This window comes from Cervus canadensis, chromosome 5 (assembly GCF_019320065.1).
Source record: "Cervus canadensis isolate Bull #8, Minnesota chromosome 5, ASM1932006v1, whole genome shotgun sequence".
Classification (NCBI taxonomy): Eukaryota; Metazoa; Chordata; class Mammalia; order Artiodactyla; family Cervidae; genus Cervus; species Cervus canadensis.
The window spans coordinates 64056708-64084211 of NC_057390.1; the positions used below are offsets into that span (position 1 = coordinate 64056708).

Consider the following 27504-nt stretch of genomic DNA (forward strand, 5'->3'; position numbering starts at 1 on the left):
TCTGAAGTTTTTCTCTTCATGGGTTAGTTCTTTCAATGAGAATCTTCTGATCTCCTTCTGCCTAGCTGCCATGTGCTTGGCACTGAGGGGAGGGAGGCATGCACCTTTAAGTAGGCAGACTTCTTAAACTCTACTATATCTGCTTATAGTAGAGAATCCACCCTTGCTGATGTCTGATATCCCCAAGGTCAGAAAGAATTCAGTTCTTCGGAGAGGGAACCCCTAGCCTTGTGTGATGGTAGAGGAGGGGCAGAGGTGAGGGAATGATCTAGTTACTTTTTAAACAGATCTGTAACTCATTTTCCTCTCTGCTGCACCTCTACTTAGAGGTGCTGGCACCTTCCATTCCTGGGCCTTTCTGGGGCACCTGACCAGGCAGAGTAAAGCAGGCTACTTCAAGATGGATGTAGGTGTCAACTTTCTAGTCTCCTAAGTAAGGGACCGGGCTTCCCTGGTGGTTCAGATGGTTAAGAATCCATCTGCAATGCAGAAGACCTGGATTCGACCCCTGGGTTGGGAAGATCTCCTGGAGAAAGGAAGGGTTACCACTCCAGTATTCTGGCCTGGAAAGTTCCATGGACAGAGGAGCCTGGCAGTCTATAGTCCGTGGGGTCACACAGAGTCGGACATGACTGAGCCACTGAGCGCACACACAAGTAAGGGACCATCTGTCTGTAAAGTTTCCAGTTTCCAGAATTATGTCATTGTTGTCTTTGTCCTTGTGGATTTTTATGCAAAAAAGATTCCTCTGTGTGTGTGTATTTTGGGAGGGAACACAGGTTGACTGCCATTTAAAATTATGTGTTGCTCTTGTAGGAATTATGTAAAACAGTATGGAGAGTGCTCAAAAAATTAAAGATAGAACTACCTTAAGATCTAGCAATCCCACTTCTGGGTATACATCCAGAGGAAATAAAATCAGTATTTTGAAGAGGCATCTGCACTCCCAAGATCACTGCAACATTATTAACAATAGCCAAGATATGGAAACAACCTAAATACTGATTGATGGATGAATGGATAAAGAACATGTGACATGTATTTTACACACACACACACACACACACACACACACAGAGGAATATTATTCAGCCTTAAACAAGAAGGAAATTTGCCATTTGCAACAACAGGGATAAACCTGGAGGACAGTATGCTGAGTGAAATAAATCAGCCATAGAAAGACAAATGTCACATGACCTCACTTATAAGTGGAATCGCAGAAACAGAGGATGGAATGATGATTGCCAGGGAAGAAGGAGAGGCTAGTCAAGGAGCACAAGGTCTCAGTTGTGCAGGATGAATGATTTCTGGAGATCTAATGTGCAGATAGTGTTTTCTAAACTGATTTTTAGCTGTAGATCACCATCACTGATATTTTTGTGCTGATAATTTCTTTTTCTCTGTTATTCTGTCAATTGGAGAATTTCATTGATCATTTTTCTAATCTTAACTCAATGTTGCATTCCTGGAATAAATCCAACTTTGTTATTATGTTAAAAAAATTACGTGTGGCTCTGTGTGTGGTCCACCAGCCTGCAGTATCAGCACAGCCTGGGAACTTGTGAGAAATAGAGCTTCTCAACGACCTCAGACTTCTTGGATCCTAAGCTCTCAGGGTGGGGTCCAGCATTCAGTTGTGTCTTACCAAGACTTCCTGGTGAGTCTGATGCTCTGTTGATGTGGGCCCTGCTACAGAGGTATGCTGTCATCTCTCTTACCCTTCCACAAGAGAGTGTGGGCTCATTTGACTCATGAGCTCTACTTGAAGGCTCAAGGTGAGACCTGGATGAGAGTAGCAGAAAGACTCACCACGTGTCTGTTTTAGAAGTAAATATTCCTTCCATGAAGGCCTCTGGGGGCATCCACTTGACTGGCAGCATTGCACAGCCTCCTTTTCGGTAGTAGCTTGCCCTGCAGGGAGAAGAGAAAAGCAGACTTGGTTCTGGAGATGGCTCTGAGCCAGGTGCCTTGAGAGAGTGGCAAAAAACAAGGTCTATGAACTGAAATTAATGAGGGGCTCTTGTGATTTGGAGGGAGAGCAGGAACACAGATCATCTAGTTAACAACCTTAGTGTCACTTAATAGGAGACGAAACAACCCGCTGGAGGCGTGAAAGAAAAGATCTATGCAATGACTAAAATACCCGCTAGCAGATGGTTAGATTTCCCTGATGGATTTTGTTTACTGTAACTCACAATGAATAACATTACTCCAACCTTATGAGTACAGTTCCTGATGATCCACGGTAATGCGAGATACACAATGGGAGGGCTAAGAGCGGGGCTGGTGTCCTACTAGTCTGGGTCCTTGTCGGCACTCACACAGCATCTAATTCAAATCAACACAGGCACGTGACTCCAAGTCCTCTGGGTGGCTGGTGCGAAGCTGCTTCCTTTAGCACAGCCCCCAGGGAAAACACAGGCCTGGGGTGTAGCTGGCATCCGAGGGATGAGGTAACTAGTTTTTGTCAGTGACATCATTAATGAACTCACTGATAAAAAAACTAATAAATTAATTCCTACCTCTGAAGCCAGCTCCACCCCAGCCCTGCGTTCTTGTGCCTGGTATATTATGGGAGGTGGCTTCCTCCCAGCTGCCTAGATTAATTACTTCAAAAAATAACTGACTGAAATATGAATTGAGTGGTTAGCCGACTCATTGGAAAAGACCCTGATGCTGGGAAAGTTTGAGGGTAGGAGGAGGAGGGGTCGACAGAGAATGAGATAGTTGGATGGCATCATTGACTCAACAGATATAAGTCTGAGCAAACTCCGGGACAGGGAAGCCTGGTGTGCTGCAGTCCATGGGGTTGCTAAGAGTCAGACACATCTGAGTGACTGAACAACAACGTGTGAGGTATTCTGCCCTGTGCTGAGGACAGAAATAAGTCATAGTCTCTCTCTTCCAAGGATATGATTTAGTGGAAGAAACAGACATAATTAACTGCAGTAAGAACACACATATGATGACAAAAGTATGTATTCAAGAGGAAACTCAGTGACCAAAGAAGAATGGGTTTGTTCTACCTGGGGTGGGGGTGGTGGGTGGAAAAGTACAGGAAGAGTGTCTTGGGGGTGCTGATGAAGCCGAATGGCAAAGAACCTCTCACAGGAGACATTCATGACACATGCTGTTGCACGGGGCCTGTGGGAAGCAGGGGGCTGTAGGGAAGTTAGGGTGCTGAAGTCTACAGTTGGGACCTACCAGTGCTGAGGACGGAGGGGAAGGGCCAGACCATGTGACTTGTTTAGTCTTGCTGCAACATTTGAGTCTTAGAGCACAGGCACTCCTGGGTGCTCCGAGACAGGAGGTGAAGGAACACTGAGGCTCCGGGTGGTGGAAGAGGGTGAAGCGGAGCTTTACCAGATATGCAGTGGATATCAGTGGAAGATAACAGTAGGTGAAAACATTGCTAACTCCTGAGTTTCCGTGTGCTGCTGCCCAGCGGTAACAGGATGCCATCAGCATTCTCGCCCTAGGAGATTGCTACCAGTTCCGTGGGAGACCGACAGGGGTCTCCCTTATTGTCTGAAGACTGAAAAGTCTACCCGACCACCTCTCCTCACTCTACAGCTGGGTTAGGGAAGGTGTAATTAGTGACTGTGCCAGAGAGTGGCTCGCTCAGCTCATGGAGTGAGTCACTGTTGTTAATAATTAGACAAAGATGAAACTAGCGGTTGGGAAGAGAAGTGTGGGATAGTATACAATAGAGGTTTTTTTTTTCAGTTAAAATTTTATTTTATTGATTTCTTTTTATTAATTACTTAATTGGCTGCACTGGGTCTTAGTTGTGGCACACAGGATTTTTGAATTTCGTTGTGGCATGTGGGACCTAGTTCCCTGACCAGGGACGAAAACCGGGCCCCATGCATTGGGAGTGCAAGTCTTAACCAGTGGACCACCAGGGAAGTTCCCTGTTTTTTTTGTTTTTTTGTTTGTTTTTTGATGTAGCCTCGAGAATGTGACAGGGAAAAAGAAATGAAGCTGAGCTAAGTACCCACGGGCTTTGAACTATACTTCCATGTCTCCTGGCGTGGGAAATGCAGAGCAATGCGCTGGGCCCAGTCTCCTGTCAGTTCTAAGGTGCTCTTGCCTAGGGGAATGGAAGCTAAGTCTGTTTGGAATTCCTGAGTATTAAGGAAAGGGGTTAATTAAGCTAAAGTTTACCTAGAAACTTTTTCCATGTGAAGTATCCAGGTTATTCTGTCTCAGAACATGCTAGGACTAAAGAGTTAGAACCAGAAAGACAATCTAATTAACAGGTTAGTGTCAATTATTGCAGGCAGAGAGATCCTAGAATTAGCCCTTCAGGCATGAACAATAATTAAGGCTGCCCCATGCTGAAAAGGAACTTAATGCCATTTTAGGCAGCAGGTTGATAAGGCACCAGAGTGCTCTAGGGGATGCAGTTGAGAAGGTGAGCTTGGATGGGTGATGGCAGTCTTCACTCACCTGTAGATATCACGGGCCATTCCGAAGTCTCCAATCTTGGCCACTCTTCCAGGGCCTGGGCAGGTCAAGAGGCAGTTCCTGGCAGCAATGTCCCTGGGATGAAAAAACAAGAGAAAGTGCATTTTGTAATTTTATTCCTAAAAAGATAAAGGTATAAGAATCACAAGCATTTTCACCTCCAATCTAAAGTTCAAATAGTTCCCTTTTCTTCTCTGTATTTCCTTTACTACATTAGACTTCAGTATGAAAGGAATAGCTAAGCAATTCTAGGTCTCAGAACCAACAGGGAAATGGAAAAGGATTAGGGGAGATGATTGAAAATGTTTAATGGGATAATAATAATGAAAATAACTATAATAGGAACTAGAAAATTGATTGTCCTTTTACTATGTACTTAAGCACTCTTCTAACTGCTTCATATCTAATTCTCACTGTAGCTCTGTAAGATACAAGGTGCTAGTATTATCCTTATTTTATCAGAAAATTTAAAAGAAGATAATAGAGGGACATAGAAATGTATTTGGCCTTTGGTTATTGTTCTGTACAGAGTGCTAGTTGGTTTCTGCTGGTTGTTTGAAGGAATGTTCTGAAACAGCATAGTTCCCATGAGATTCAAGTAGGTCGTCTTCCCCCAAATATTTCTAGCTTTATATTTTAATATGCCATCATGGTTTTTACATCCATGATTTTATCTACAGCCTTTGTTAAACTGTATGCATCATAGCTATGAAGCCAAAGAATCACTCTTTCCTGTTATAAAGTTATCTTGTCTTAGTCATTACATTCCAGTCGTCAGGGCCTATTCTTCCATAGCATGTGCGTAAGCCTGGATCAGAAGCTTTCCAAGACTCACCAGCTTCTACTCACTGACCGCTAACCCATTCTTGAGTTGCATGTGGGGATTAAGGATGCAGCCAGATGAAGTCTGGAATGTTGTTGTTGTTAAGTCACCAAGTTGTGTCTGACTCTCTGTGGCCCCCTGGACTGTAGCACACCAGGCTTCCCTGTCCTTTCACTATGTACCGGAGTTTGTTCAAACTCATGGAATGGGTTTCTAATAATATTAAAGTCTTGGACAGAAAAAAATAGTACTTCTTGGGGGGAATGGGTGGTGTTTTTATACTTTCAACTGGTTTCATGATCATTGGCTGAGAAAGAAGGAACATGGAAAATAAACAGCTGGATAGTATTTTTACAAAAAAGATCTGGGTGGGGGATCATGGCTTAGGATAGCAGAACAATTGGTCAGGGTGGGAGATGGGTGTTATTAATGCCACTGCCCTAAGCCAGAAGGTTTAAGTTGAATTTTGAGGAGCAATGGTGCATAAAATGCCCTAAGAAAACCATAAAAGCATAACATATATGACATCAAAAAGAAGAAAATATAGTAGGATATATAGCCATTGCTTCTCAAGAGAAATATAGTGAAGTCGACCAAGAACAATATTTATGGCTCTGGAAAGGTCTTTCTGTTGATGTGCATGGAATGGTTGCTTAAAAAATTGATCTTGAATTTAACGGCAAGAAAGTAAATGTAATATCATAGAACACACCAAGAATTGGTAGAATGACACATATTTCTCAAAACGGCAATAAACCATGTCCAAAGGAAACAGATCTAATAGAAAAATGGGAGTGTGTGGATCTGCGAGGGAGTCTGCTCTGAATTCAGGAGGTATGTGTGCATGGGAGTCTGTGAATCTTAAGGCAGATGGTGAAGGAGAGCGAATTAAGTAAAACTATTGGGGGAGGGTGCCATCAGCCTGGAGCCAGTTAGAAGAAGATATAAAAAGATGCTTTCCTAAAACCAATTATTCCAGAAGACAGCTTTGATTGAGATGGACAATTTCTGCTAATCGTCACCTTTTGCTTATAAAGCAGATCATCGAACATACTGTTGATTCAATTTTTGACAATTTCATTTCTTGAAAAAGATAAAAGAAGCAACAAAATATTACTCTGGGATCTTATTGTGACCTTCAGCAACTATTTACAGATATGGAAGGAATAGGAATCTTGAGTGAATTTTTGATTCTGTTATCTTATTTTCAGTAATAACAGGGCACTGGATATAGTCAAAATGTATCATCCCTTAGGAAAGCAGATTTCAAGACGTCAGAGGAAAAGTAGACACAATCCCTCAGTCAGAGAATCTGGACACTTGGTGATTAACGTGGGGGTGGAGATGAAAAGGGAGAGACGACCTCGGGGAGAAGTGAAGGGAGAGATCTGAAGTCACTAAGGTGATGGGTCACATTGCTCTCAGATGGGCTCAGACTTAGAGGAGGTAGACATGAGATGGAGAGACATTTATTCATTCCAGGTACACCAGTCTGAGAAACCATAGTGGAAAAGAATATGAAAAAGAATGCATATTTTGTCGTATAGCAGTAACACAACATTGTAACTACTATACTTCAAAGAAGAAAAAAAAAAGATGGAAAGATGGCTCTAGCCAAGGACTTATTCTAAAAAGAGCACAACCCTGTCATGTCTGAACAACAATAAAACCCAGAGCTGAGATTTATGGAAAGTTCTGGACACAATAAAAAGGGCAAGAACAACAGTGGCAGGGCTGACCTGCGCTGTGAAGCAGAAAGTGTGGCTTTGGATGAGAACAGAAAGAACTGGGGCTCGGCTTCTCTCTTGCTTCTGTTATTTCTATCAAGCACAATGATCTGCAAGCTGGAAAGGTTGAGACTCAAGAGGAAGATCTGAGGGCCAAAAGGATGGAAGCGACAAAGGATGAGCCAGTGTGGGCTTCTGGCCTTGTTTTCAGAATGATTTCAGTAAACTAGGCCAGTGTATTTCTTGATCTTTAACATCCCCTTTATTAGGGAAGAAAACATAGCTTGTTATCTACCTCCATGCTCTTCTATTTCTAAACTCATACAGTGTCTCTCATTCTCTACATTATATTTACATATTCTAATGATTAGCAACATGTCTTATACTCTTTGATGGGTTCATGAATGTTTATTAGTTCACTAGGTTATTATTTACTAAATGAAAAACAAATCATTAGGAAGAACTTTGCAAAGAGTCTAACAATCTATTTGACTTTTCAAGTTTCAGAATCAAGCTGTCTGTTGAGAAAGCCATGGATAGCCACGTGGAAAGAAATATATGTCATCTCTCATGTCTATAGTGTTACACATGGACTTGATGTACAAGTGCAAACACCATTTAAACACAAGCGTCATACTGAGTAGAAGAAATGAAGTACAGAGTTAAAGAAAATAATTCTCATTCTTCATTTCTGAGTGTTTTAGAAAAAAATAATTTATCCAATAAACATTTATTGTGTGCCACTATATGCTGGGGATATGAAGATGAATAAAATAGGGTTGTTGCCTTTGATTTATCCATAGCCAGAGATCCGAAAATACAAAATCCTCAAACTTCCCTTAAGGAGCCCAGTTTTTTAGATGATGTGGCATGCTTGGTCACTCAGTTGTGCCTGACTATTTGTGATCCATGGACTGTAGCCCTCCAGGCTCCTCTGTCCGTGGGGATTCTCCAGGCAAAAATACTGGAGTGGGTTGTCATTTTCTTCTCCAGGGGATCTTCCCGACCCAGGGATTGAACCCTGGATGCTTAGACAGGCAGATTCTTTACCATTGAGCCACCTAGGAAGCTCAGTCTTCTAGACATGGAAACATTAACATGACCTAGGTAGGACTTGACACAGGCAGGGGTCCCTGCAGGAGGTCAGGCAGAGCTCATCTGGGTCTCCGGCGCTGATATAGATGTTTTTATGATCCCACTTTGCTTCCCTGGTGGCTCAGTTGGTAAAGAATCCACTTGTAATGTGGGAGACCTGGGTTTGATCCCTCGGTTGAAGATACCCTGAAGGAGGGCATGACAACCCACACCAGTATTGTTGCCTGGAGAATCCCCATGGACAGAGGAGCCTGGCGGGCTACAGTCCATTGGGTTGCAAAGAGTCAGATACAACTGAGTAATTAAGCACAGCACAGCACATGACCCCACTTTACACAGGGGCCAAACAAAGCCCTGGGGACACGCAGGGGAGCGTCTGGAAGGTGAGGGCAGAGCAAGGTCACTTAGACTCACCGGTGGATGAAGTGATTCTCCTCTAGATACTGACAGCCGCAGGCGATGTCCCGAGCCACATGCAGGAGATCCAGCATGGCCAGGGAGGAGGGCTGGTTCTGTAGGAAACAGAAGCGACCGGCTGGTGAGGAGCTCTCAGGGGAGAGAAGGTCTGAAACACTAGGCTCCCGGGCTCACCAGGAGGTCAAACGCAGGCTGGTTGCCCTGGGGTCTCGGCCCTGGCTGCACATTCGCGATCACCGGTAGGGTTATACAAATGCACACGCCTGGGCCTCAGCCCAGAACAGTGACTCCGCCTCTGTGCGGGCGCAGCGTTTACAGAGTCACGGCTGCCCGGTGAGTGGGGCCGGAACCTGCACCACAGACGTTCTGCCCCTTCGCGTTTTTTTCTGCCCACTCTTCCACCACTATCTTCATAAACATTTGAATCCCTAAATGTACCAACAAGCCTGTGAGGAAATCAAGGCGGGGTACTGTTGCTTTAAAATGCTCTATTTAAATGCTTAAAAATATTTTTAAAAATTAACTTTCTTCAAGAAGACCTAGATCTGAAGTGGACTGAAAAAGCGAACCTTCCAGAAAATACTGGGCAGCTGGCTTTCCTGCATGAAGTTCCTTTTGTGCAAAAGTTGCTGCCCACCCCTCCCCGACCCCTCCCAGGATGCAGCCTGGCTCTCCTTCCCCCGGTCTGGTGGGGCGGCCTGAAGTCTTCTCTGAGGGCTTCGCCCTCCTTGGTGTCTTCTAAATTCCTAACCCCTCAAGTCCACAGCAGCATGTCCTCAGGCAGTGTCTCGTGCGCTGTGCTGCTCTGGGCTTGTTCTACCACATCCCCGAGGAAACTTCGAGGCTCCTGAGGCAGGGCCTTTGGCATCCACTTCCATGGTCTCCAGCACAACGCTTAGCTCACTGCCGAGGTTCAGTGAACAAGGGGGTTTGTTGGTTGATTAAAGCCAAATTAGGGTTTTCCAGATGCCGCCACAGATCAGGGCCTCCCTGGGACTCTTTGGAGCAATAATGTGGGTCTGGGGGAGGTGGCGAGGAGTTTGTCTGGGGCCTGCTTCAGTTCCAGGGGGGACGACTCAGGGAGGGGAACATTTGCTGCCCATGGACCATCAGGCAGTCCCTTACCTGCAAAAGGGCAAGTCCCAGAACCTTTGATGCAACGTCCTGTGTGGTCAGTAGGCAAGCAAAGTTACCTCCATATTGACGATGAGAGGGCTGAGGGCTCAGAGAGGCTCAGTGACTCACTCCAGGTCACAGAGCTAGTAGAGGGGAGCTGAAACTGCCCTGAGCTGGGCTTTAAGGGTTTGGGTTGGGGGAGGCGGGATTCTGGGAGTTAAAATTGAGTTTCTTAGGAGAGCATGTCTGAGAAGGGCTGGAGTTCCTGTGAACTCAGTGCACGATACCCAAGTGAGCACAGATACAGTGCAGAGCACATTTCAGTGCTCGGCTGAGCTGAGCTGGGCGTCATCCTACTGGGTCCCTGACTGGCTGCGTGACCTGGAGCTGACGGCACTCCCTGTGTCCAAGCCACTGTGTCCTCATGTGTGAAAGTGACGTGACACTCTCAGCCTCCCTGGTTGTTCTGAGGACTCACAGCAAGAGGCACAGAGTGAGTGCTTCACAGAGGGCTCTGCATTCATGGAGGGGGTTACTCCGTGGAGGGCGCTGCTGGGGACTTGAGAAGGGGCTCATGTGTTTGGCTTCTCCCAGGACCTTGTTAGGGTCGGAAGTACTGGGCACTGGGAGAAAGAGAGAGTCCCCATTTCCTGGGGACAAGAAAAGTAATATATTTTTGAGAGAAATATTCATCCATCTTGCTATAGTATTAGGACTATCTTTTCTATTTCCAGGAAAATTCTTTCTGTTCCTGCCAAAGAGGACCATTCCTATCGCTCCTGGAGTCTCTTTGTGTCTTAGCCCCCATCACTCAGGACGCAAGGACCATTGATGTCTCAAACGCTCCATAAGTCTGCTGCACTGCAGGGGCTAAATCTTCCCAGGCATTAACCCAGGGGCCGCGTTTATCCGGGCTCCCTCTCTGTGGCTGCTCAGAGCAAATTAACCGCGCCGATAATCAGTCTTCACAGAAGCAGATTGTCTGCAACCCAAGGGGTGTGTCTGCATGTCTGTGTGTGTGTGTGTGTGTGTGTGTGTGTGTGGTGGGGGTCTGTGGATCCTGTGACAAAACGAGCAGTGCAGAGCAAGCCAGTATGCTCAGTGCCAACTGTATCCAGCCTGGGCAAAGAAGGAGTTGGAACCAGGGCTCTTTTTCCTTGGTTTGCTACTGAATGTGGCACTTCCTTTGGCAACTTCAGGCAGTTTTTATCCTGTCCAATACTCAGAGAGGATTTTGTCCAGTACCTCCCAAAGCAGGCTGTGGGATGGAATTCAGTCAAATAGGCCTGGGAATTCCTGGGTCCAATAAGCTTCTTCATCAGAGGAATTATCAGAATCTTTGCTACACACTAATGTGTATTGAGAATCAATTAGAGGGGAGTCTGTGTGGCTCTCAAAATGGCTTGACCATGGAATTCTTTCGAGCATGCCTGTGAGTGTGTACCACTCAGGGTTCTGACATTCCCATCAGGACACTGTTTTGACCAATATCTTACTTTTACAGGGGCAAAAACAGGCCCACTGAAGTGAAATGATTTCTTTGCTCACAGTTTCTGAGGTGCTATTTCCAAAGGATAATGTATATACTGATAAAAGACAGAATAATATTGATGATAATAATAATACTTCCTTAAGTAGCTCCTGCATTTAGAGATGAAGGATCACAGGACATGGGGGAGAAACTGTTTCACCAAGTGAAAAACAGAATAAGTCTACATTTTTTAATTGATGGCTATGAGAGTAAGAGCGAAAGATGAAAGGAAGAAGCAAAGAATGAAGACAGGGGACACAAGATATTAAAAGTGGCAAAAATGCATTTTGATAAGTGATGAGAATGATGCAGGGCCTCAGATTCCTGGCTCCTGACATGGTCAACAAAATGCACTCAACGAATTGTGGAGGCAACATTCAGTTCAGTTCAGTTCAGTCGCCCAGTCGTGTCCGACTCTTTGCGACCCCATGAATCGCAGCATGCTAGGCCTCCCTGTCCATCACAAACTCCCGGAATTTACTCAAACTCATGCCCATCGAGTCGGTGATGCCATCCAGCCGTCTCATCCTCTGTCATCCCCTTCTCCTCCTGCCTCCAATCCCTCCAAGCATCAGGGTCTTTTCCAATGAGTCAACTCTTCACATCTGTGGCCAAAGTATTGGAGTTTCAGCTTCAGCATGAGTCCTTCCAAAGAACACCCAGGACTTATCTCCTTCAGGATGGACTGGTTGGATCTCCTTGCAGTCCAAGGGACTCTCAAGAGTCTTCTGCAACACCACAGTTCAAAAGCATCAATTTTTCAGTGCTCAGCTTTCTTCACAGTACGACTCTCACATCCATACATGACCACTGGAAAAACCATAGCCTTGACTAGACGGACCTTTGTTGGCAAAGTAATGTCTCTGCTTTTTAATATGCTGTCTAGGTTGGTCATAAATTTCCTTCCAAGGAGTAAGTGTCTTTTAATTTCATGGCTGCAGTCACCATCTGCAGTGATTTTGGGAGCCCCCAAAAATAAAGTCTGACACTGTTTCCACTGTCTCCCCATCTATTTGCCATGAAGTGATGGGACCAGATGCTATGACCTTAGTTTTCTGAATGTTGAACTTTAAGCCAACTTTTTCACTCTCCTCTTTCACTTTCATCAAGAGGCTTTTTAGTTCCTCTTCACTTTCTGCCATAAGGGTGGTGTCATCTGCATATCTGAGGTTATTGATATTTCTCCCAGCAATCTTAATTCCAGCTTGTGCTTCATCCAGCCCAGCATTCCTCATGATGTACTCTGCATATAAGTTAAATAAGCAGGGTGACAATATACAGCCTTGACGTACTCCTTTTCCTATTTGGAACCAGTCTGTTGTTCCATGTCCAGTTCTAACTGTTGCTTCCTGACCTGCATACAGGTTTCTCAAGAGGCAGGTCAGGTGGTCTGATATTCCCATCTCCTTCAGAATTTTCCACAGTTTATTGTGATCCACACAGTCGAAGGCTTTGGTGTAGTCAATAAAGCAGAAATAGATGTTTTTCTGGAACTCTCTTGCTTTTTTGATGATCCAGCAGATATTGGCAATTTGGTTCCTCTGCCTTTTCTAAAACCAGCTTGAACATCTGGAAGTTCTTGGGTCACGTATTGCTGAAGCCTGGCTTGGAGAATTTTGAGCCTTACTTTACTAGCGTGTGAGATGAGTGCAATTGTGCGGTAGTTTGAGCATTCTTTGAGATTGCCTTTCTTAGGGATTGGAATGAAAACGGACCTTTTCCAGTCCTGTGGCCACTGCTGAGTTTTCCAAATTTGCTGGCATATTGAGTGCAGCACTTTCACAGCATGATCTTTCAGGATTTGAAATAGCTCAACTGGAATTCCATCACATCCACTAGCTTTGTTCGTAGTGATGCTTCGTAAGGCCCACTTGACTTCACATTCCAGGATGTCTAGCTCTAGGTGAGTGATCACACCATTGTGATTATCTGGCTCGTGAAGATCTGTTTTGTACAGTTCTTCTGTGTATTCTTGCCACCTCTTCTTAATATCTTCTGCTTCTGTTAGGTCCATACCATTTCTGTCCTTTATTGAGCCAATTTTTGCATGAAATGTTCCCTTGGTATCTCTAATTTTCTTGAAGAGATCTCTAGTCTTTTCCATTCTGTTGTTTTCCTCTATTTCTTTCTATCTTTCGATCACTGAGGAAGGCTTTCTTATCTCTCCTGGCTATTCTTTGGAACTCTGCATTCAAATGGGTGTGTCTTTCCTTTTCTCCTTTGCTTTTTGCCTCTCCTCTTTTCACAGCTATTGTAAGTCCTCCTCAGACAACCATCTTGCCTTTTTGCATTTCTTTTCCATGGGGATGGTCTTGATCCCTGTCTCCTGTACAGTGTCACGAACCTCTGTCCATAGTTCATCAGGCTCTCTATCAGATCTAGTCCCTTAAATCTATTTCTCACTTCCACTGTATATTCATAAGGGATTTGATTTAGGTCATACCTGAATGGTCTAGTGGTTATCCCTACTCTCTTCAGTTTAACTCTGAATTTGGCAATAAGGAGTTCATGATCTGAGCCACAGTCAGCTCCAGCAAAATCGAAACCGAAGATGAAAACCTAAGTATTAGTTGCAATCAGAGGTTCTCATCTCTGTGCTGTGCTCTCTGGTATCCAAGGAGCCTCCATGCATATGGAGCATCTTCTCCAGAGCCACTACCTACCAGATTACCATTCCCCAAACAGGTGTAGATGCTATAGTGGGCAATGACTGCCCCCTTTAATAGAGTTTACTGACTCCTTGATGGCCTTTGTCATTACTGATTGAATCAACTGATACTAAAAGATAGCTACTAGCCTATATCTGGCATATATTAAATCCTCAATAAAATTTTGTTAAATAAAGAGGGGGGGGTCTGCAAAATTATATTGACATTAAAAGGGTCCTTCTTTCTTGAGGTAGTGGGGTCCTGGGACCAAACGATGTTTCCCTCTGTACCCATGAATTTCATTTCCATGACAGGCATAGTTGGCCCTGGCACCCATTCTGTCCTATGAGTCTGTATCTATCATTACTTCATATCCATGCATTATCTGAAGCCACAGCCTCTTAGACCATCTCTGAAGTCCTTCCATCCTGATGTCTATGGAGCTGCTGAACCCTAGAGATGGCAGGAAGTGAGCACAGAGTGTGCTTCTGATTCTGAGCACCCAGCTGGGAGCCTGCACACAGCAGGTTATCAGGTAAGCCTGGATAGATGCAGGGGCTTCAAACAAATGAACCAGGTGGACCCCAGGCCTTTGAATTCAGTGAGTTCTAGCCTGGAGGCACAGCTCTGCCCACCCTCTCCTCAGTGTGTGTATGTCCCCAGCCCCAATGTCCATCAGCCAGGCCCTCCCTCCTTCATCAGGATTTACTGATATTAGTTACCTCCGTCCACCACAAATCATGGTCCTTTCTCACAGTCAACCTGGTTGGTCCTCACTCACTAAGTTGGAGTTTGTGGTTCTGAGAATTCATGCGGGACACTCAGCAACCTCCCACCCCACTGCTCCCACCCTGGCTGGAAGTTGCTGCTACAAACACATTTGCATGGGGTTACTCTGGAGGGCTGTCATCTGACATTTCAAATCACCTATCATGGGCAGTAAGTACCTCAAGAAGAACCAGCTCATCTGAGGTGAGTGGGCGTGTAAAGGAGTAAGAAGGATACCTGGACTGCCACCAAGGCCTGGGAGCATGGTTGGCCAGGAGAATCACACAAAGAAGATCAGGGTCAAGGGTTAAAGGGAAGATTTGGTGGGGGGATCCTGACCCTTGGAAGCATCTCTCTCCCAAGGAGAGTTGACCTTCCACTGGCTGTGGGCATCCCTCGGGTGGTGCCTGCAGCCAGAGGTTGGAAGCTGGCAGCAGGCTCCCGCTGTGAGCCTCCTTGAGGCGGCGCTTGGGCTGGGAGGGGGTGGGAGAAGTCAGTGATCTGTCTTCCTCTCTGGTGCTTTGTTTTTTTGAGACAACATCCAAATCATCATCAAGAGAGATACCTTTGCCTATGAGAGAGGGAAGTACCCCTCCCTCAAGGTTCTCGGTCTTGCCAAGTGATGGGTTCTCAGGTTCCCTTTACGAGGAAGTCACAATACTCTCCTGTCCTCAAGCCTCAGGAGTGTCCAATGGGAAACCCAGAGCTGGACCTCCTCCCAGAGAGTGATGTCACATGTTCCCTGTTGGACATCTGCCGGAAGCACTGCTGAGATGCTCAGGGCACAAGGCTGAAGGCTCTGCTCTGCTGGGTAGGGCTGGGGAAGCTGAGGCTGGTGCCCAGACCCTGGCAGAGATGCCTGTGTAGCTGGTGACCTTTGCTCTCAACCACCTGCCCTCACCTTGGCACTCAGGGCTTCCCCACGGGGACCACAGGGATCAATAGCACAGCAGGCTGGAGTGAGTAAGGAATCAGGAGCCACAAGGCCTGAGTTCTAGTCCCAGCTCTTCCACTTCCTGTGTGACCTCGGCAAGTCACATAACCTCTCTGAGGCCCTGTTTTCCAGTCTCCAAAATGAGGTGAGATCTGTACCATCTACTTCATAGGATGGTTTTGAGGAATGTGAAAACTCTGGGGAGGAGGAGGATGGTACTGCAGACGAAGGTTATCATGAGGTGGGGTTAGTCGTTCTCCCTTTTCCCAGGCCCCTTCCTCCTGCCAGGGGTGCTGAGGTGCACACACTCATCCTCTCAAGAAGTTAGATCAGATTCCTCTTAGATGGTCAGCCAGAGGCTTGCAGGAATGGTGTGGAGGCTCCTAAGAGCCTGAGTGAAGGCGGGAATTGGAGCAGGTGTGAACTTCCGAGGTTTCCGCCACCACTTTGGGTCCATGTGAGGAGGGTGTTCAGTCCTGGTCTTGCTGTGGCCACGTGGCTGTCGGCCTTTCTCTGCTTTCCTGGGGGTAGGGAGGGTACAAGTCTCCCCTGTGGTCCTCACAGTTCAGTGGCAACTTCAAGATGGCAGGTCTTAACTCACTGGGGAGGGTACAAGTCTTCCCTGTGGGCCTCACAGTTTAGTGGCAACTTCAAGATGGCAGGTCCTAACTCAGGGGGTCTGCTCTGCTCCAGTCCCCTGGGCCCAGGACCTCTCGAAGACCCTGGCAGTGACAGGAGTGGACAGCCGGCCTCTGGGCTCACCCAGTGTGCTGTGTTTTATAAATCAGCTCTGTCCGAGATGTTCTAGCCTGACCATCAGAGTTCACATCACAGATGCTCAGGTTAGAGGGGGTTGGCTGCCCTAAGCCAGGTTGTCTAATAATCAACTGGGGGGAAGTGTGCATGGGCCCACATAGGTTTCTTCATTCCCCCAAACTCTAGTGCTTTCACCATAACATGTATGCAGCACCTTCCTAAATACCTCAGCCCTTCATTTCGATTGTAAAACTACAAGGTCAGGAAGTCCCCATCTGAGAGATGAGGACACTGGTGTTCACAAGGGGTGGAGCAGACTGACCTGCCCCAAGTCAGATGGTTGAGTGAGTGACACAGCTGGCGTGAAAGTCCCTCTGTGTGCTTGTCCCTAGTTTGGTTTTCCACAATCAGCAGGTCATAAAAATAGATACTGGCTAGAGGAGACATTGCTCAAGGCTTGGGCAAGCTCCCTCGGACCAGGCTCAGCCGCTGGATACCTTCTGTCCCCTCTCTCCCACCTGTCCCCAAGATCAGAGCCCAGGGACTGACCCTGGCTGCCCACCCTGGCTCCTTCCACCCCCTGCTCTGTCCCTTGGCACCCACACTGGGAAAGGCGTTTCTCACTCACCGGGCGGGGGCGTGTCTCCCGGAGGAAGGACTTGAGGTCTCCTCCTGCCATGAGCTCCAGCAGGATAAATCGGGGCAGGGCTTGCAGACTCACGCCAATACAGCGCACGATGTTCTGGTGGTTGAATTTGCTGCAGAGCGGAGGGGAGTAACCGAATTTAACTGAGCTGAGTCTGCGAAAATCTTAAGTGGGCAAAGCTGGGTACAGAGTTATGTTTTCAGAGCCACATTATGTAAAAGCTTTCTGTAAATGCGGGGAGCAGGGGTCCTAGGCTGGGCCTAAGCAGAGAAGAATCTGGTTGCTGAGCAGTTGGAAGAACCAGAGGGCAGGCCTGGTCGGGGTTCAACATGCGTGGAGTATACTTGCTTGGAGTGGGGGGCTGGGGAGCTGGGGAGAGGGCTGCACACAGGTACGGAGTGAGAAGGCTGGGGTGGAGGTGGGAAGGGAGACGAGGGAGGACTGCTGGCCAGGATTCACATTTTGGGGGTTGGATTCTCAGAGGAAGGCCTCAAGTGGAAGCTGGGGGGCCTGCTTCCCCAAGGGCCTGCCTGAGGTCTGCCTGTTGACAGTGTGCGGAAGAGAATAAGGAAGAGGGCCGCTGGATCCCACCATGGACCCTTCGCGGGGGTGCTGAGATTCGGGCTTTCTTGTTAACATGATCCTATGAGGACACATGAGGCAGTGGGGCCAGGGAGCTCCACGTGGGCACACTTGGGCAGAGCTGATGGACTGGGTGACCGTGTACCCAAATACAGTGCTGCTTAGTTACTGCAGAGTAGGGAGACTGAGTGACTCGGGTCTCCTTCCATCTACTCTTCTACTTTCCAGGTTTTATTCAATGATCACTATTACACGGGCAACCAGGAAATACGTCATTTAAGCAGGAGCTGAGCCTGCCATGCTTCCTCCTATGGACCCAGTGCATCACACACACTGCTCTGGCCTCATTTTCTTGGCCACTTCCATCAAGGCCGCCCTAGCCTGTCAGGATGTTTGAGGTTCCCCGGTGCACCAGGAGGCCACGAGCCTGGCCAGCTCTCAAGGTCGAACCTCTGCTATCAGAGCCTTGGACACTGTGACTCCCAGTGGTGGGCCCCAGACCCACCAGCTGAAGGGTCGGGCCAGCTGGGTGGACCTGGGTGTGGGCACCGTCCATCATGTGGGGGCCCATTTCCTTTACTTGAGAGCTGGGAGTCGGGATGGGTGAAGGACATGGTGGAAGAGTTACCTGGAGGAAGATTGTATCTTCCACTGTCAACAGTCAGCATGCTATGTTTTTTAAGAAAAGGGGGAAAAGAACCAATGTTCAACCAACAGGGGTGCTGGTTGAAGGCCAAGTGACATTGACTGGGGCTACAAGATTCTTTTCCTGAGAAAACCAAATGGGGGCTGGTCCACTCTGGTAAGATGTGCTAAGAACTTCAGTGGGGAGGTCTCCTGTTAGAGAGGAGGGGTGCCCTGCAGGACAACCCCGTTTCCCTTGGAGACGTGCCTGTTAGAAATGTCTCGTGTCCCTCACAGGCTTGGGGTGGTGGTGTGGGTGTCCCTGTGGGTCGTTACCTGATGATCAGGGCTTCCATGAGGAAATCCAGTTCGTCCTGTTCGGAGCACACCTCCGGCAGCGTCTGGGCACAGAAGGGAGGGTGGGAAGGAGGAGGAGCTGTGAGCCACAGAGGTCAGAGGCTGTTGGCAGAGGGCTGCAGTTACAGAGACCATGGCCAAGGTCAGGCCCACGAGGGAGCCCCCTCTTACCTTTACAGCCACTTGCAGGGGGCTGGGGTCGTTGGGCATTCCAGACACCTGACCTTCATACACCTCCCCAAACGCGCCGTGGCCCAGACCCCTGTGCAGAGGAGAAGGTGTGATGAGGCGGGGGCACACTCAGTGGCCACTCACAGGAGGCAGGGGTCACGCACACCCCCAGGAGTGATACCCTCAGTGTGGCTTTGCTCCACAGTCCCCAGCTCTATGGGCAAGAAAGGTTCCAAGCCAGGCTTCATGACATTGGCTGACATTCCTTCTATGAACACTTACTGAGTCTCTAATATTTGCCCGGGTCCTAGAGGTGACTAAGACATGGATCTGGTGGGAAGGACAGATGGCTGGCAGACACCTCCTGGAGAGCGCTCAGTGAATGACTGACAAGTGCAAAGGGTTCTCTGGGAGCTGGGAGGGGGAGGGTAGAAATGCTTGGGGAGGGGTATTTGGGTGGTTTTGAGGAGCACCCCATTTTTCCCATCTAGTCTTCCTCTCATTGTTCCAACCCCATAAGTTAAATAATTATTAATTATTTAAATAATTAACCCACCAAATGGCCCTGGACATTAAACCTTCTCCCCTGCCGGGAGGGCTGAGGATGCCCTGAGGGGTGGCTCTTCTGGCCTCTTGTTGTCAGAGGAATCTGTGGTCCAGGGATGACATCCGGCTGCCTAGAACCCTCCCTTCTCTGCCTCCCTCACCTCCCACTGCCCCAGCGGACAGTGCTCACCGGATGAGGGTGATGTTTTTCCGTGGCACCTCCTTCAGGTCACTGATGGAGGAGGTCTTGCCAGCAAAACAGTAGTTGGGATTGTAGTCGGTCATGATGGTGGAGGTGCGGAGTTTGCTCAGCTTGTACTCTGGGCTCTGCAGCTCCATCTGCATGGCTTGCAGCTCCTGGTGCTTCCTGCGGTACACTGCAGACAGATGGCGGTCCATACAAGGTGGCTTGGGCCAGGCCACCTCCTCCAGGAAGCCTTCCTGAATCTCTAGCTCCTCCGCTGGGGTCTAAATCTTTTTCCATCACTCTTAGTCATACTAACAAAATGATTATAGATGTGAAAGTGTACCTTTCATTGAAAGATTAAAGTAAATGTAAAGTTTAAAATCATATGAATGGAAAAGATTTATTGTATCATGCAGGGGCAGAGGCACATTAGTTTGGGTGCTCTGAGAAGCAGACCCAGGACAGGATTAGAAGTGCAAGGATTTCATTCGGGGAGATGCCTATGAGAGATGATCCAGGGGGAATCCAGGAATGCTGGGAAGCCACTAGACTGTTCTGACTCCATGTGAAGGACAGGGTAAGGGAAGGTTGAACAAAGACTCTAGATGGCCATTCTGTCTAAAAAGGTTCCAGCAAGGCTGTTGGGAAGTTCTGGAGTCAAAGTGGGCCATCAGAAGAGTCCCCTCCAGGAGGGGGCTTGCCTTAGTAGCTCTGCTCTGCCCAGGGGCTGCATGAGGCAAACATGGCAAAAGACTTGAGAGTAGAGCCGGGGCTCTTGGTCACCTGTGTTTCCTACAGATGAAGAACCACCAAGCCACACAGCTGGAGACAACTGCAGAGTGGAAGGTCTCTAAACTGGCTTTAAGCTGGTGCCTGAGGACCCGAGTTCTAATTCTGCCTTTGTTACAAGCTGTGACACTGACAACTGACATGTGACCTCTTTGGATCTCAGTCTCTTTCTCTGTAAGCAGGGACAGTAACGCCTGCCCTGTCCCCTAAACCTCCACTCCCCATCCCCTGGGACTGTGATAATGAAATGAATTCACCAAAACAGAATAGTTTCAGAGGGAATTCCCTGGCTCTCCAGTAGTTGGGACTCAGTGGTCTCACTGCTGGGCCTGAGTTCAGTCTCTGGTCAGGGAACTTAGACCCCACATGCCGAGTAATGCGGTCAAAAGAAATAGTTTTGGAAAGTTCTAAAGAGCTCCCCAATACAAGTGACCACTATCACTGTTATTACTATATGTGAGAACATTCTGTATATAAGGCAAACTCCATGGGAGGGCACTCACAGGGTGAATTCTGCTTTTAAAGTTCGGCCCCACCACTTACGGGCCAGGGCAAGTGAGTCAACTTCAGTGCCTCCTCTATGAAACATGCCAACTGTGATCACAGGGTTCTTTGAGGGTTTAGTGAACTAAAATGTGTTACTCGCTCAGCGTGTGGTGGGTGTGCAACAAGGTAGCTCTTGTCGTCCTGCTCTTTGCAGGATGGCGTCATGGGAATCACAAAGGTGCACTGAGAACAGAGAATTCCTGTCCACCCCCAGACTCCCCCGGCCCCACGGGGCTGGATTCAGAGTGCTGCCTGGAGCCGAGCCTTTCCTTTCCTTCTGCCTCCCCTCAAGTCTCTGCCCACCTGCCCCGGGCATTTCCAGCAGAAAGAGCCTGGCTGGGCCCTCTGTGATGTGCAGAGCAGTGCCCCTTGGCTCACAGGCCTAATGGGAAACACTGAGAAACCAGCTCTGCATTCTCTGTGGAGGGGGAAGGGTACACTGGAGGTGTGAACCAGACTAGAAGAGTCCACTGAAGTCCATGTCTGATGAGAACTAAAGTGAGGTCTGGAGGGGGCTGGGCAGTGGGGGCAGTAGTAAGCTTTAGCCATGGTGTTCTCTGAAGAAGAGCCCTCCTTGAGAAGCCAGCAGGCTCCACACGGGGCTGAGGTTCAGAATTGGGGCTCCTAGGAGCCAGGAATGTGCTGGAGACAGAATGAGAGGGGCTTCTGCTTTGGCTTGGCTTGGGCTGCCCTCATTACCACCTCCCAGAATGACCCTTCAGCCTGAGATGGCACAGCCTGAGATGCCATTCTATTCTGCCAGATCTTCCTTCCCTGCCCCGCTCTGGAAGTGCTGGGGCTCTGGGACACTCACCGATCATGATGCCAGAGAAAGCCAGGACGAGGGCGGCCACCAGGGCAGAGGTCACGACGGAGAGAATCAGTGAGAGTGGCAGATGGGGCTCCGGGGTGGGCGATACTGGAAGACAGTCCCCACGGGGCATGGATGACCACAATGATTCTCCTCTGAGCTGCCCCCACGTCAGAAAGACCCTTCCCAGCCCCGGACCCATGGACCGCCAGCCTTCTCGGAGGATGAGGGCATGAAGCAGTTTCATCCTGGTTTTACAACTTTTAACAGCTTTTGTGGAGAGGCATTATGTAACAGGGATAAATATCACAATCTTGACACTGATCTGAAACAGCAACTGCGCATGACATGATGAGGATGGAAAGTGAGCCAGTAGGGGCTGTAGAAGCGATTCAGGTGCCTTGTGTGTGCACGTGCGAAGTCGTTTCAGTCGTGTCTGACTCTGTGCAACCCTATGGACTAAAGCCCACCAGGCTCCTCTGTCCATGGAATTCTCCAGACAAGAATCCTGGAGTGGGTTGCCATGCCCTCCTCCAGGGGATCTTCCTGACCCAGGGATCAAACCCACATCTCTTATGTCTCCTGCACTGGCAGGCGGGTTCTTTACCACTAGCACCACCTGGGAAGCCCCTCAGGTGCCTTATTGAGTGAGTGAAGTCGCTCAGTTGTGCCGACTCTTTGCGAGCCCGTGGACTGTAGCCTACTAGGCTCCTCCGTCCATGGGATTCTCCAGGCAAGAATATTGGATTGGGTTGCCATTTCCTTCTCCAGGAGATCTTCCTGATCCAGGGATCGAACCCGGGTCTCCCACATTGCAGGCAGATGCTTTACCCTCTGAGCCACCAGGGAAGCCATCAGGTGCCTTAGGTGACTAGAAACTCAGTATGACCCAAAGGTAGAGTGTGCCTGTCAGTTAGACTCTGGAGGCTGAGTGGATGGTCTATCCACGAGAGCACCGGGCCCAGCATGTGGGAGGGAGAGCTGGGTGCATGATGGTACTGACCACACCAGGCACCGAGCCTGGTCCTGGACACGGCATTTCAAAGGGGACGTGGACAACTGTAACAACAGGATGGGGAAGAGACTTAGACTTGTGTCCCGTAGACTGGATGGACATAAACAGGCTATTTAATCTGGAGGAGACTTGAGGAGGAGGAACACAACATGCTCTTCAGATGCCGCATTCAAAGGGCCACTATAAGCAGGGAGCCTAGGGGTGGAAGTCGGGAGGAGAATGGGTCTGGCTCCGTAAGTCCCCAACGGGAGACCCTGTGTCTTAGGAGTACTGAGGTCCTTGGTGCTGGGGTGTCCGGTGGAGATGAGCTGGCCCCTTGGTGGGGATGTGGGGGTCGCATCCTGGGCTAGTGGTGGGACCAGGTGACTTATGACTCCTTCCCAAGCCATGACCCACCTTTTGCACCCAGGTCCCTTTGCCTGTGGTCTGAGCACCCGTGCTGGGGGCAAACAGCAGTGTCAGGAAGTTTACAAAGCTGCATCTGAGGTGTCCCAGAACCATGGAAACTAGCTGTGGCTCCAGCTCTGTGCCCACCCACCACCCAGCCCCTTACCAATGCAGGAGACACCGTCCTCGGCCAGCACGGTCCCATGGTCACAGAAGCAGATGATTTTGTGGCTCTCGGGGTCCATGTGGCACTCGTCTACCTCGCAGTGGCTGCAGTTTAGGTAATGCTTAATGTTCACTTCCCCGTGGCCCTCCATCACTGGTGACAAGGAGGGAGGGTCAGCCTCGGGCAGAGGCCACCCTGCACCCCACCCCCAGGCTCTGCACTTCATCTCCAGCTGCGGGTCCCTGGTCCTACGTCTCACTGCCACTGGAAGTACCGCCTGTGCAGGCAAGTCCCTGATGCATCTGGTGAGCAAAACTCAGAGGACCTGTAGGCAGGCGGGAGGGTCCACATGATGGACCCTTAGGTTGGCTGCCACAGGCACAGGGCCCATTGCTGTTGGATTTTCCTAGGGCTGACCTGCCTGGAGTCAGTCTTCTTTTGTGAACGTATCAGATCACTCATCCTGATTTCCAGAAAACTTGGCGAGGCGACCACTAGGAAGATTTGCCTGCAAGGGACCCACGATCACACCTGTGTGTCCTGGACTCACTGCGTAGCCCTGGGGTTTCAGCTGGGAGGGAGGGAGCACTGACCCAGGGAAGCGGGCTCTGCTACTTGGCAGAGGGGGTACCTTTTAAAGCTGGGGTGTACAGGATGCCCAGTGGATTGATGAAAGAAACCCCGTCCTCCCCGTCCATCTCGGGGTCATTGTTTGAGGCTGCGTTGCCACCTGTGGCAAACCAGAGAAGAGTTTAACGCAGAGAGGTGGGTGCCTAAGCCTGGATGCATGTGTGCATCAGCAAGGCAGGGTCGGGGAGGGGCCTCGAGGGGGGGCGGTGGGAGGGAAGGGAGCTCATGGCACACAGGCTGCAGATGGGGCTCGGTTCAGTAGCTGCTGGGTGCGTGGGCCACTGTCTCCTTCAGGGCCACGGTCTCCTCTGCTGCTCTGCTGGGGTCTCCCAGGAAGCAGTCCATGTGATCAAGAGTCAGAAAAGTTCTAGTCTCCCCAGGTTGGGTTGGCCCCTTTGCCCCTCTTCCAGGACTGCCTGGGGTGGGTGGTGCTCCTGTCCCATCCGGTGAGGGTTGGGGCAGGGGGGTGGGCCCCTGTGCCTTTAGGCTCCTGTCCCTCCTTTCAGCGGGGCTTGGGTTATCTTTGGGCTCCCCGCCTTGGGCTCCTCCCACCCACCCAGGGCTTGGAAAAGAAGAGCATCCGGTTAACACAAGCATCTTACACACAGCCTTAAAGCAAAACACAGACAGCACATCACAGCGCGGGCATGCATCGTGTCCTAATCTGGAGGGCGCTGGAGCCATCAGCTCCCAGCCTCTCAGCTTCAGAAGGCTCTTCTGCTCTGCTCCGAAGCCCAGCGGAGAGCCGGGGCCAGGGGCCAGCTGCGTGCTGAAGGGCTGGGCTGGGATAGCCCACGGCTGCTCTCAGGAGTAGCCCCCATCAGCATGGGGAATCGTGCCCCTTCTGGAAGCTGGTGGGCTGGGGTAGGGAAGGGAGAGTAGGGGGTCCCCAAGGCCCGAAGCTGCAAACCAGGCCCTCGGGGAGCTGGCTTGGCAAGGACTCTGGCCAGGCCATCCAAAGGGAGGAGTCTGGCCTCCAGGGTTCTCATGCGTCCTTGGGGGTGGCTCAGAGAGGAATCTGGGAAGCCAAGGCCCCTTTATCATCAGCTTTGGGGGAGATCAAGAGTCACTGGGATCTTGATGCTGTCCTGCCGAAACCTTGAGGCAGGATGCTGGCTCGGGAGCCAGCACCCTACCTCTGGCTCATTTGGCGGGCCGGGAGGAAGGCGTGCACGGTCACATCACAGTCCACACGTGGGGCGGGCCAGGGGCGGGCAGGCGAGGGCTGGGGAGAGGATAGGGAAGGGAGGTGCCTAGGACTAAGAGGGGAGGGAGTGACACCTTGAACACGAATCATCTTTACCTATATATCCTCCGCCTCCTCCACCGGAGGAGCACCCCCCTCCACCCCCTCCGAAACCCCCTCTTGTCTCCCACCCCCACTTCTTCATGGCCTGGGGGCAGGAATGTCCTCCGGTGGCACCTTCCAGCAAAGATTTTCCAGACCAGAGCAAGGAAGTGTTATCACTCCAGCCACCTCCACCACCTATAGGCAGACAGAGAAACGCCTAAGTGAGGATTCCGGCTGGTTTGGGCGGCTGCCCTTTGCCGGAGAGAGACCTGCTCTGGCCACAGCTGTGCATGTCCAGATAGGAGCGGGCCGTGTACCCCTGCTTCCTGCCAGGCCTCTGGCTCAAAACCCCAAACTGTGCTCATTGAGGGATGGGGGCGGTGGGGGGAACAGGCGGCATGATGACTAAATCTGTTCCTCTGCCTTCCCCCTGGGCCTGCCAATTCCTGAAGCTCCTGGCCTTCATGTCAGTTAACTACTTCTCATCCCAACAAGAGCAAGGACCAACTGTCAAAACCCCACCAAGGTCACAGCAGTGTAATTCCTAGCAGCAATCCTAGATTAGGCACCAGATAACCCAAAGGGCTATAATTGTTTACTAGGCAAGAGCTTCCCTGGTCTGAGCCTTGGTTTCCTCACCTGTAACTTGGAGATAACGAGACTCGCCTCATGGGGTGGATGTTAGGATCAAAGGAGAAAGGGAGTGTGTGAGATGTTTTATAAACCACCAAGTGAGGGATCACTGGGAATCTGTGAGACACCCACACACATGAGAAGGCCTCACACCCTGAAGCCCAGGCAGAGTCTTGCCAGCTGGCGTCTAAGTTGCTGCTCCAAGGTCAAGAGCAAAGAGGGCTGGGGGCAGAGGCGGTGATGCTCTGGCTACAAGGGCAGCAGCTGGAGCTGTGATTCCCTACGCCTGGGCCTGCTCTGAACTCTTGCAAAGGGTCTGTACAGAGCTAGCTTGATTGCAACTTAAGGCCACAGGCAGACCGCAATACATCTCTCCTGAGGCCCTTGAAACTCCAGGATCCCCATTTTGTCTCCCCCTATTGTTTTGTATGACATTTCATGGGGCAATTTACTCCCAGAGACTCCAAAACCCTTTCTGCTCCAGCAGAAAGTGGGGGGCAGGAACCTAGAGAAATAGCAGTGCCTCGGTCTGCTGGGACCGTAAGGGTTAATCTGCTTGGACACGGCTCAGTTCTTCAGGAGAACTCCTGGCCAAGGTTCTTCTGGACCCAGGGGGGGCAGCAGAGGGACGTGTAGGTGGGGGGAAGCTGCAGACAGGGCTGACTCTGGGGACAAGAATCAGAGAGTCAGACTCAGGGGACAAGCAAGAGGGAGACAGGTTTCAGGAAATGAGGTCAAGGTCACAAATAAGCTTGGGTCTAGAACAGGGATAACCAGAGCCCTGGGCAAGTCAGGGGGACCATCTGCCAGTTCTGGAAGTTGCAGGACTTCAAGAATCTGGCCTCCCTCTGCCAGCTGCAAAGTGGGTGTGGGCCTGTCAAGGCTGCTGTCTATGTCACGTGGTGGAGGGAAGACCCCCTCAGCCCCATTAGCTGGAAGTGGGCTCTGGCGGCTACGTGGGGCCATGAACTTAGTAAATAAATTAAGATGAGATGGGCCTGAAGCAGAGTCTGCCCCCCTTCTCCTGCCTCCAGCACCCTACCCTTGCATCCTGCACATCCCAGCCTTCAAACAAATGTGTGGAAAAGAAAACAATGGGCATAAAAGTAAAAACACATCAACAACAACGTTTTAAAAAATGGATTAAGTGTGAAACTTTGGTCATCTTGAGGGGAAAAAACCCCTACAACTTTCAATGAGCTTCTTGACACATCTGTAAAATGAAAATAATATGTCTGGAAAACAAAAGAACATGCATAATAGATGTGGAAATGTTTCATAATTTATTAAATGCTGACTGACATAAGGGGTGCTGTAAATATCACTGGGGTCATTTCTCGCTGTGGACACAATGTTTCTCCTTCCTCTTTCTCTAGCCATCTCTCAGTTGAAGAGAAAGTTTGAGTATTTATTTTGATTAAGCTCAAATCTCTAAATGCCTTCAAAAATCCTCCCTTGGTCTGAGTGTGGAGAAAAGAAAACACAAAGATGAATGGTTGACTTCAGAGGAATCAGGGAATTTACATCTCCTTCAGAGTCTGTCCCCATCTCTGGCTCTCTCTAAGGAGGCAGATAGCCCTTGTCATGGACAGAGATTTTCCTTCCATGTGAGGAGTGTGTGAGCTGGCAGCCCAGGGCCTGGAAGTACAAACAAACCACAGGGACCTGGGAGGCTGACCCCGCTCAGATTTCTTCCATCTGCTCATATCTAGTTGCATTTGATAAATCCCAGGGAGGGTTGGGTTGGCAGTCAGAACGCTGCCTCCTGCCTCATTTTCTCAATGACCTTCTGCAAGTCCAAACCCCATACCAGCCAGGCGGCCTCTGGATCCCCAAGG

General features: G+C 49.4%; 1 protein-coding gene across 1 annotated transcript in view; it reads right to left on the bottom strand.

The window, feature by feature from the left end:
• ALK (ALK receptor tyrosine kinase) overlaps positions 1 to 27504 on the bottom strand; it is a 786987-nt gene that overhangs the window by 12469 nt on the left and 747014 nt on the right. The window contains exons 16-26 of the mRNA XM_043468949.1: positions 25046 to 25228; positions 23744 to 23842; positions 23113 to 23265; positions 21548 to 21652; positions 19402 to 19588; positions 18666 to 18756; positions 18474 to 18538; positions 16914 to 17043; positions 8530 to 8627; positions 4453 to 4545; positions 1810 to 1911 (exon numbers count right to left, since the gene is read on the bottom strand). Of these exons, the coding sequence (XP_043324884.1) occupies positions 1810 to 1911; positions 4453 to 4545; positions 8530 to 8627; positions 16914 to 17043; positions 18474 to 18538; positions 18666 to 18756; positions 19402 to 19588; positions 21548 to 21652; positions 23113 to 23265; positions 23744 to 23842; positions 25046 to 25228 (1306 nt within the window). The remainder of the gene's footprint in view (positions 1 to 1809; positions 1912 to 4452; positions 4546 to 8529; positions 8628 to 16913; positions 17044 to 18473; positions 18539 to 18665; positions 18757 to 19401; positions 19589 to 21547; positions 21653 to 23112; positions 23266 to 23743; positions 23843 to 25045; positions 25229 to 27504) is intronic.